The sequence below is a fragment of the Alligator sinensis genome, unplaced genomic scaffold (genome assembly GCF_000455745.1).
Source record: "Alligator sinensis unplaced genomic scaffold, ASM45574v1 scaffold692_1, whole genome shotgun sequence".
NCBI classification, from domain to species: Eukaryota; Metazoa; Chordata; order Crocodylia; family Alligatoridae; genus Alligator; species Alligator sinensis.
The window spans coordinates 223305-233551 of record NW_005842238.1 but is presented as its reverse complement, the minus strand read 5'-3'; the positions used below and the strand labels follow the sequence as shown (position 1 = coordinate 233551).

General features: G+C 50.1%; 1 protein-coding gene across 1 annotated transcript in view; it reads left to right on the top strand.

Annotated features, from left to right (window-relative positions):
- Positions 1-8105, top strand: part of KSR2 (kinase suppressor of ras 2) — a 272120-nt gene extending 264015 nt beyond the window's left edge. The window contains exons 17-18 of the mRNA XM_025208577.1: positions 7133-7262; positions 7968-8105. Of these exons, the coding sequence (XP_025064362.1) occupies positions 7133-7262; positions 7968-8105 (268 nt within the window). The remainder of the gene's footprint in view (positions 1-7132; positions 7263-7967) is intronic.
- The last annotated feature ends 2142 nt before the right edge of the window (positions 8106-10247 follow it).

Sequence of the window (10247 nt, the reverse complement as noted above, 5' to 3'; positions counted from 1 at the left end):
GGGGCAGCCATAATGATCGGTATTTATGTTAGTCGTATCCTATGGGATCCTTTAAGCCAAACCTTTAGTTGCTCCAAATCTGAAGTCCTGCCCCTTAGGCTTTCTGCTCATGTAACTCTCACTGCTGAGAGCAGTGGTGGATTAAGATTTATTGGGGCCCTGGGCAAACAGAAAATTGGGGAGCCCCACCAGGTAAGGGCAAGTTCCCTCTGTGCCTGCCAGGGGGCTGTGGCTGGGCACACCCTGTCTCCTCGGCAGGTGTGGGGCGAGCCAGGGGACACAGGCACTGCTGAGGTGAAGGTGGCTCAGCCCTGGCCCGGCATGGCTGGAGGGTGTTATACGGCCACGGTGCCCCAGTGCCGTGGGATGAGCCAGAGCTGGGGCCAGCCTTGGTGGTGGGGGAGCGGAGCATGGGCTCTGCACCACCTCCGGCTGTCTGCCCACCCTCTTCCAGCCCTGGCAGGGCATGGCTGTCCTTTTGTCTCCTGTTGCAGTGGCACTGGTGCCGGCGCCCACCCACAGACAGTGGGGCATGGGGCCGCGTATGGCGCTGCTTGGCACCAGATGTCCCTGGGAAGCCGCCACCACCTGCAGGGAGCCCCTTGCCTGCCCCTGGGCCTAGCCTGGCCAGAGGGCAGGAGGCGCTTGCTGCCCGCCCTGGCTGCCTGCAGCCAGGATGCCCGCCTGGGCCATGCTGCCCCTGGTGCCCCAGGGGGCCCCTGATTAACCTGCCCCTGGGTGAGGGTAGGTGGCATGGAAGACTTTTAAGGTCAAACCCCTAGTAAACCCATCAACAAATCTCCTCCAATGTGTTGATAGCAGCCATCGCTGTTGTAAGAGAGAGGTCTGTTTACGTCTTAATGTAACTGTCTCAGGCGGCTAGGGAAGGACTTAACCACAGTGGTTATATTGGGTATATCTTGGAGCCAAATGTTCTGAGCCAAATCACTTACCATGAGTGGGGGCTTTGGCCCTGGTCCTAGGCTTATGACTGGCATGCTAGAAACATATAGATAGACCTACTTAGAAATAAAGCTTACTTTTAGACTGGGTGTATTGAACCAAATATATGTAAATAAGTTTCTAATCTTTGTCACTGGTGCTGCTGGGCTTTCATTCTCAGTCCATTCCAAATGCTATAGTAAGCAGAGATAAAAGGCAAAAGGTCAGTGGCTGCAGAAACTAGTGGCTCCTCCTCAAAAATCCCCTTTGTATATAGTCCACAAAGCTAGTAAGTCTTAGTGAAATAGTCCTTCCTAAGACACATGATTTCAAAACAGGAACGTTCAGATCTTGAAGACTGACCCTTTGAAACCTTCAGAATAATCCCAAGAGTTCACTTATTAACATGGAAAGGTTACTTCTCCACCTTCTAGAGGATGAAGTCAGATGAAAGGGTGGCAGGGAACAAGGGCAGCTGAAGGAATCTGGCTGCTATTGCCTTCTTCTTGGGAGTGATGATAGAGATTGTCTCTGGCGAGAAGCTCAGGCAGCTGCTGCAGAAAGAGGCAAGCTGGCATTTATGCTCTTTCCCCACTCCTCCCTGCTGCTATCTTCTTCAGGGAGCAGAAGACATAAGTATTGGTGGAGGAGTAAGAAACCCAGTCTGAGTGTGTGGCTCACAGATGCATTACAACTTTGTAATTCAAGTCTTTAGCTACAGTTTTCCAAGTCTCTAGCCGCAGTTTAGCTGGTAGTGTTTTCCGCTGGAGAGGAACTCACTCTGGGACTACGGGCCACATTTTCAAAGGCCTAGATCTTCCTTTCACGCTGGCTGATACCTCTCATTACCCTGTCAAGAAGCACTCCCTTTGACTTGATAGATTTTTGTTTTTCATTTAATACCTGAGAGATTTAGAGCATGAGGCTGTAGTTCTCTCTCCCCCCTCCCTGAATGTATTTTGCATTGTGCAGTGATTGTTGCTGTCATGGACAATATTTTTTTTTTCTTCCCCTCAAGTCACGTCTTGGTGAATATTATAAATGTGAAGTAGAACAATAGCCATGGACAAGGCTGTCTGTCTCAGAGCATTTTTGAAGCAGAAGATTGATGTCTCTTAAAAGTATGAGGGAAGTGGTCGAAATTTCTGCAGTTATAGGGATGAGGAGAAGACATTGGCTGCTACTACCAAGTATAGAGGAGGTGTATCAGGAGTGTGGCCAGAGTGCACAGATATAACAGCATCTTTTACTCCTAAGCAGCAGGTAAACTTTGGCTCAGCCTTGAGGCTGCTCTAAGCTATGCTGGCGAGTGAATCAGTTTGTTGCCTGGGGGAGAGGAAAAAACAAAGGTGTCTTAAAATCTCCTTAGTCTTCTGTCAAACTGAGCCAGAGTTGAAAATGTTATTTAAATAAAATGCCTGCAGACCTTGTAGTTGAGCTCTCAACATAAATCCAGGAGGTGTGGGCTTCCTAAACCAAACACCATGTCAGTAGGCTGCTTACTCTGAAATGTTATGAAGTCCTGATCTGTTTAGCAGGAGGATCCAGTAAGTGTTTCTTTCCCACCATCTGGACTCTGTCCCAAGATGACCCAGTTGCCAGAATAGCCCCTGTTTCCTGATAACGCAGTTATGTCCTGTCAAAACAGACAGTAGCAGCAGCACCCCCAATGAGGCCTGCACAGTAACATGAGCTGCATGGCCCTGGGATGCAAATTCTTTGCAGTGCAGAGTTCATTGGTTACTTCAGGAAGCCCAGTGGGTTGTTCCAGACTGATGCAGGGGCTGGATTCAGCTCATTGCAGAGTACATGGGACCTGAGCTAAAGAAGTAAATGGGATGTGGAATCTTCCCTGCCCTCTCTAGCCTTGGTGGTGGCTGATCACTCTGGTGGCAGGCCAGTAGGGGGCGCTCCTGTGCCAAGACACCCGCCCCACTGCACCCCACCAAAAACCAGGCTTCAGATGCCTCCCCAGGGACACCAACTTCTGGTCAATTCCCTTCTTGGAGCACACCCGCAAGCCTGGGGTACCGCTACCACCACCTGGACTCAGGCCTTTATCTGGGCCCTGTGCCACCTGGGATACACAGGCCCTGTAGACCTTGGGATTGTAGAGTGCTTCTATTAGCCTGAAGCATAGAAAGTAGCCTCCCTTAGACAGCTGAGCAAAGGGAGCAAAAAAGGCTTGCCCAATCCCTCTCCCAGCAAGATCAAGTACCACTGAGCTTGTTATAGCAGACAGCGTTATTGGTTAAAGAGGGTAGGCTTGGTGAAGGCTACAGGTGGAGAAGTGTCAAAGAATAACCCAGAGCAAACAGTACCGCTTAGTAGCCTTTTGTTATGCTTCTATATTACAGTAAGCTATATTTCTAGATAAGTTTCAGGTAAGTTACTCACGAGTATCATCCAGAAGCTGACTGAGCTTCCTCTGGAGGCAGGCAGTGCATTGTGTGTCAGTGAGTTTCAAGATGCCTCTCCTCTCTCCCCCAGGATGGAGGGACCCTGAAATAGCCTTTCCGACCTTACCTTCAAGAACCGGTCAAAGGCAGGTGTTGTTCGATGCCAACCAACCAATTTAAAAAGTATCACGGTCACCTAAAGGTGTGACATGGCTCAAGCCTCTGCCCCCATGCCATGAGGTCAGTGCTTAAAACAATAGAGACTAGGTTCACTTCCCCTGTACCTGCTTGAGGTCACATAGTAGCCATAACCCAGGGCAACCAGGTTGACAAACAGGTGAGGGGACAATGGCAAAGGAAAAAAAAACTACTAAAAGAGACTGGGGAGAGACTGGGATGGGATTCTTCCACACCTTGCAGTAAGGAATAAGGAATAGGGTGGTGGGGCTTGCATAACAGTTCAAACTGTTAGGAGTCAGGGCAGTCAGCAGGGTAAACTGCCTCCAGTTGGTTCTGGTTACCAAGAGGGTCTGGCTGCCAGTAGCTTAACTAAATCCAGCTGGCCATTGTCTGTATGGGAGTGGCTCCTGCTTAGAAGCAACAACTCTTTCAGAACTCAGCAGAACAGATGCGTCTTTGGCTAGCCCGCGGCTTCCAACTCCTTGTTCTTTGTTTCGTGATTCTCACCCCTGATTCCTGGGTCCTGCCTGTACGGTCCTAGTACCCTAGGTCCTGCTTCCCTGGTTCTGGCTCCCTGTTCCTTGGGTCCTGCTTCCTGGCTTCATCCTTGTTCACGGTTCCTGACCCTTAGTGCTTCCAGACCGCCTTGCCAGGTCCTAACCCTATGTGCTCCAAACTATAATTCAGACCCCTGTCCCCTGACCGCAGACTCCTGGCTTAGCTTGGTGATCTCCCATGTCCCAGCCCCATGTAGCTGCCTACTTTGATCCTCTGAGTAAAGGTTTGTGTGCAACCCTGCCTCCTATTGCTGAGTCCCCCGGGCTTGTAGTTCTACTCAGGGTGACTGTCTAGGTCCTGGTCCTATACAGACCTCAACCTCCTGATTCCCTGAATGTAGTGTGGACCCTTGCTTCCTTGACCTTGTCTATTACTGATTCGCTCATGCCTCTTTTGAAACAGTTGGCCTCTAAAGTGCTACCCTGCCTTACCTTCTGTCTGACTTCAGACTAACATGGCTCACTATCTCTCTGATCCCCAGGGTTGTGACCCTCTATAGCAGGGGTGGGCAATTATTTCGGCTGGAAGGCCACTTAATGAGGTTTGGTGAGCTTTCAAAGGCCACGTGGGTAGGCCTTCCCCTTGACAGTTGCCCCTTCCCTTGCTTGCCATCTGGGGACCAGAAACCCTGCCCCTAATCCCTGACCTTTGCCACCACAAGTCCCTCCCCTTGCCCCCCAGAAATTCTCCTTTTGGGAGGGGGGGGGTGCCATCTTGGAACCAGGAAAAAACAAAACAAATCATATGCTAAAAGTCAAACACCTACTATAACATATTTTAACTTTATTACAAAAAATATTTTTCTCATGATTTGTGTTTGTGTACAATAACTCAAAAATAAAGTCTTAGTCTTGTTTATTGTGTGGCGGGTGTGTATGGTGGGGTATGGGGTGTGTGTGTGTGTGTATGGTGGGGTGTGGGTGTGTATGGTGGGGTGTGGGAGGGGTGTGTTTATGTATGGGACGTGTGGGGGATGTGAGGGGGTTTGTGAGGGGTTGTGGCTGTATATGGGGGGCAATAGGGTATGTTGGAGGATATATATTTGGGGGGAGTTGTGGGGGCAGGGTGTGGGTGTGTGGCATTTGTGGGATGTTAGGGAAGGTGGAGGGAATGAGGCCTCCCCTCCATACTCCCTCCCATGGTGCACAGCCTCTGTAGGTGTCAGTGGTGGTGGCAACAGCAGCGGCAGGTAGGGGTGCTCAGGGCACTCATGCCCAGCACAGGCGCTGCTGCCCAGTGGCACGTAGCTCCCACCAGCACTGCACATAGCAGCGATGAGCGCAGCCTGGCCAGGCCAGGCCGCCTCTATCATGTGTCACTCTGCGCAGCTCCCAGCATTCGTGTACCACTGAAGGGAAGCTCCACGCTCCGGAGCTAGCTGTCTTTCCCATCCCCTGCCACGCAGATCCCAGGACTCCACGGGGGAGCAGTGGCTGGGGCTCCCCTCCACTTCTGGTGGAGTCCCAGGAGCTGTGCAGCAGGAAGCAGTGAAGGCAACTGGCTCCAGCGTATGGAGCTTCCCTCCAGTGACATGAGTGCCAAGAGCTGCATGTGCACTGCGCAGAGTGCTGTGTGATAGAGACAGCTCAGCCAGGCTGTGCTTCTCACTGTGACGTGCAGCACTGGCTGGAACTGCGCACCGCTGGGCAGCAGCACCTGCGCCAGGCATGAGCACCCTGAGCGCCCCTGCTGGCAGGGGCTGCACACCTTGGAGGGAATAGGGGTCCTCCCCCCTCACACACACACACACCCTACCCACCGAAGCTCCATGGAGCCTCATGGGTGCACACTCTGTGCTGTCACCAGCCCTAGACCCATGCTCCGCACTTCTGCCCAACTGCAGCTCCTCGCCCCCAGCACTTCCCGCCTTGGTGCCTGGAGCGAGCCAGATGCCAAGGAAGCCGAGCAGGTCCCCTGGCAGCTGGAGCAGTGGCAGCAGCAGCCCCACCCAGAAGCTGCTTCAGGCTGGTCCAGGCCCTTCTGCATGTGAGGGTGGGAGCAAGGTGCAATAGGGTATGTTGGTCGGGATATGTGTACGTAGGCACCTCGCTCCCGCTCTCATGGGTGGAAGGGCTGGGTGGGGTACAATTCACTGGTGGGCACCACGAGCTGGATGAAAGTGCCTGGTGGCAGCCATATTTTACCCACCCTTGCTCTACAGTCAACCCTGACCACCTGTGTTCCAGTTGTGCCCCTGATACAAGCTTTCTCCAGATTTCTTCCACTGGTCTGTTGTATTCTCTCTGGGGGCAAAATGTAAAAGCTAAAGCAAGTCCTCATCCCTCCTGTTTCTGCAGAGCCGTCTTCCCAATCCAGCTGGAGCAGGTGGCATGAATGTAAAAGATAGCCAGCAGCTGTAAGGCATATTTACCCCCTGCATTATCTATTAAGCTTCTCCACATGCGGCAGGTTGAACTACTATTGCAGCACTGCAGGAGTCCCCCACTTGATACGGCAGGCTCACTATTCAGTATATTTGTGCCTCCCATCAGAGAGGCCTATTCTGCTCTTAGGCAGCCAGATTCTCAGCTGGTGTAAATGGGAAGCTATGCCAATTTTACACCAGCTAAGGTTCTAGCCAAATATATGCTGGAAGGGGAAGGCCAAATAACAAAGCCAAAACAAGAGCAGACTGTGATTAAAATACCTCACAAATGGGAATGTGGGGCTAGCAGTCAGGCAACCTGAGTTTTCATTTGGAGTCTGCCAGTAACTTGTATGATCTTGGTCAGGTCACTGACCTTGGTGTCTCAGCTTCCCGATCTGTGAAATGGGGATAATATCTATTGTTGTAAAATGCTTTGAAATCCCTAGATACAGGGCAATATCTACATAAGAGGGAGAGGAGGAGATTGTGGAGGGTAACGTACATTCTCAGAAAAGTGCCTCCTTGTGTACCATGACCATTGAACAAGGAAAGTGCCTTGCAGGGCCTATCCTCTCAGGGTGGATGTGCAGGGAGATCATGTGGACACATGTCCCCTGTTCAGACTGATCTCACAGTGCATCCATGGCATTATGTTCTGAGTCCCAGTGCTACTGTCTCCCAACAGCACTATCTGGTATGAGCTGCATGCACGGGAGTGGCCTTTCAAGACGCAACCAGCAGAGGCAATAATATGGCAAGTGGGCAGAGGGATGAAGCCCAACCTCAGCCAGATCGGCATGGGCAAAGAAATATCGGTACGTGATGCCAGAGAGTTTTAGGCCTATTGATGCAGGGGGGGAGGGGGTGAATTTGCTTCAACTGTGAGACAGTGAGAAATTATTTGTTGATCCACCAAAAATCACAATAGTAGGGATGGCCACAGGAAATGCCCAGTGCTTTGCTGTGCCAGGGGCCGATGTTCACATCCTGCTGTCTCTGCTGTTGGTGCAGTGGAGGCCCAACAGCCCTACCTAGGAGGGGTAGGGCTAGAGTTCTGGCCAGCTGTAGACGAGCCTGACATATTTTTGATGCCCTGTCCAGTTCTTCTTGACCAGAAAGAGAAAGCAATTAAAGCTAAGGGGGAGTAATGGGGAGAGCCTCAGGAAGATGATATACATTCTTTCCTCTCCCAACTGCAACACAACTGCTCAGGTTCCCTGCATTTACCTAGTTTCTGTAGGGCTTGGAAGAGCATACCCTCCTTGGGAGATCTCTACTACTGCCCACACCCCACTTCTGTAAGACTGTGTTGTTAGAGATGGGGTTTGAACTACTGAGTTTGCACTAGCACCTGAAGTCTGTCAGTTAAGCAGCTCGTGAGTGTCTCTTGATCTCCAAAGTATGCAGGTGGAGCCTGGGATTTGGTTCAGGCTGGTCTCTGTCTGCATAGGGACAGAGCCAGTCAAGTGAGGGAGAGGGCTGTTTCTGTTGTTTCATTGCTTTTCCTGTACATGCTGCAGGACATCCTTCTCTTCTGTTGGGCGTATGAACAGGAAGAGAGACCCACCTTCACCAAGCTCATGGAGATGCTGGAGAAACTGCCAAAGCGGAACCGTCGCCTTTCCCACCCTGGTCACTTCTGGAAGTCAGCAGAGTAAGACTCCTGCTCCTCTCCCTGGAAATCCATAAGTTTGTTTCTTACTGTCCCTGGTGCTGTAATCAGAGCCTCACATGAGCCTCCTAGCACTGCTGCACATTAGGGTTGCAGTGATACAAGAGGGAATTGGGGCGGAATTAACAGGAAAACCATTCCGCCCATCCCGCCTAAGTCTGGGTATTTCCAACAGTCACAGTCCCAAGGATGCTGCTGCCCCCATGCTGGGTTAGGAGAACAGTGTCTCCCTAACACAGCAGTTCCTCAACTGCTGCCCACTGGTGATGGATGGAGTACAAGTTGCCTCGGAGCTGGCTGGTCATGTGGCACTAGCTTTTCTTGTTACCAGCTGCTTCTATGGCTGGGAATCCTGGAGGGCTTTAAAAGCTGTTGGAAACAAGGGGTGGAGCCAGTTTAGTTGCCTCCACTGGAGAAGTGTGATCCATGGAGAAAAAAAAATAGGAACAGCCATCAGGGCTTGGACATGCTGTCTGGCAGAGCTGACAGTCAGCCATTGGGAGAGGAATCTCTAATAGCAGGGGAAACAGTAGGAATGGTTAGGAGAGGAGGAAGAAAGGGGACATGTGGCCTGTGTGGGGGTGAATGGGGAGAGAGGGAGTTGGTCCATGAGGGAGTGAATATGGGTCAGGGCTTTGTCTATTATAATATATTCATGCTCTGAAGATGCTGCAGAGCCCAATCATTCAAACTCTAGCATGGACTGTTATTGATTCAGCAATGGACCTTGAACTAAAGTGTTTCCAAAATGTGCCCTGTAGAAAAGCAATATATGCTCCCTGTCTTGGTCAGAAATGCAAGAAGATGCACTCTGTGTGTGCTTCTAATGCAATAATATTTGTATCACTGGCTTACCTTGTCTTCCACAAAGGCTGTTCATACGAGGACCGTGTTCACCTCAGAATATTAGGACTTCAAAAAGAAGCAGCTGAGGTTTCCTCCATACACTCTCTTTCAGGACATTTTTATTTCTTTTGGATAAAGAAAACCTAAAGAGGTGGTGATTTGTGGTCACCTTTTGTCTACCCCAGGACCACTGAGGTGCACATGGATCAACCTTACAAGAACAAGCATCTGAAGGGGTTTGTAGAGACATGGACAAAGCATATCTTCTAACACACACAGCTGAGGGTTGAATGCTGCACTGCTTCAGTAATTTTATCCTAAGACTTAGGTCTCCCATTGGCTTCAGCAAACCTGTTGTCTGAGGAGGTCCTTGAACAGGGTCTCAGAATTTGGCCCTGTAATAGCAGAAGGGAGACCTCAGAATCCCCTACAAACTGACATACTTCATTTTCTCCTCCAAGGTTCAAGTGGGAAAGTCCTTTTCCATGCATCCGTTTTTCATTTATGATACCTAGCACATAGCCATGGAAATATACTACTTTGTAGCATGGGGTAGTACCACACAGGGTTTCATAAATTTACCCATCTGGAGAAGAGGATTTCTCCTAATTTTGAAACGTATTACTTGCCATGGAAATTGGAGAATTGGATGGAAGACAGGACGCCACAGGTGCAATGAATGGGGGAAGCTGTGCTAATCCACCTGCAAAAACTAACCAAGGACTTCTTGTATTTCAACTCAGCTTACTGATGGATGTATCTTTCTGGGAGCCAACCATGAAACTTGAGATGTTGATTTCTCATCCTGCCTCTGACAACCTAATCTCTCAGCCCTGGTGCATTATCTCTACTCTGCAGACCCAAAGAAGCCACTGAAGCCCATATTTATTCTTTGTGCTCCTTTCCTTAAACTGTAGAATACCCCAAGGTCACTTTGGATAACTATTCCCATAGAATTGCACTGTTCTTCCCTAGTGAAGTTCCTGCTGCTCCATCATCGTTATTGCATGCACTGAGGCAGAAAAGAGACAGGTTTTCAGCAAAGCTGGAACTAACGCAACACTGGTCTTTCAGAGCCTAAAAATTAGATGGTCCATTGTGAACCATTGATCAGGAGTGGTGTTAATTTCCAGTTCATGATCAGAATAAATAATACAATGACCTTCACAAGGAAGGTGAGAAGTTGGTGAACCAAAGGCAGTAGGTTCTAGACTTGCTTGGTTGTGTTTGGTCCTTTAAGCAATTGCACTTGAGGTACCATAATAATTTTGCCTGTACTATG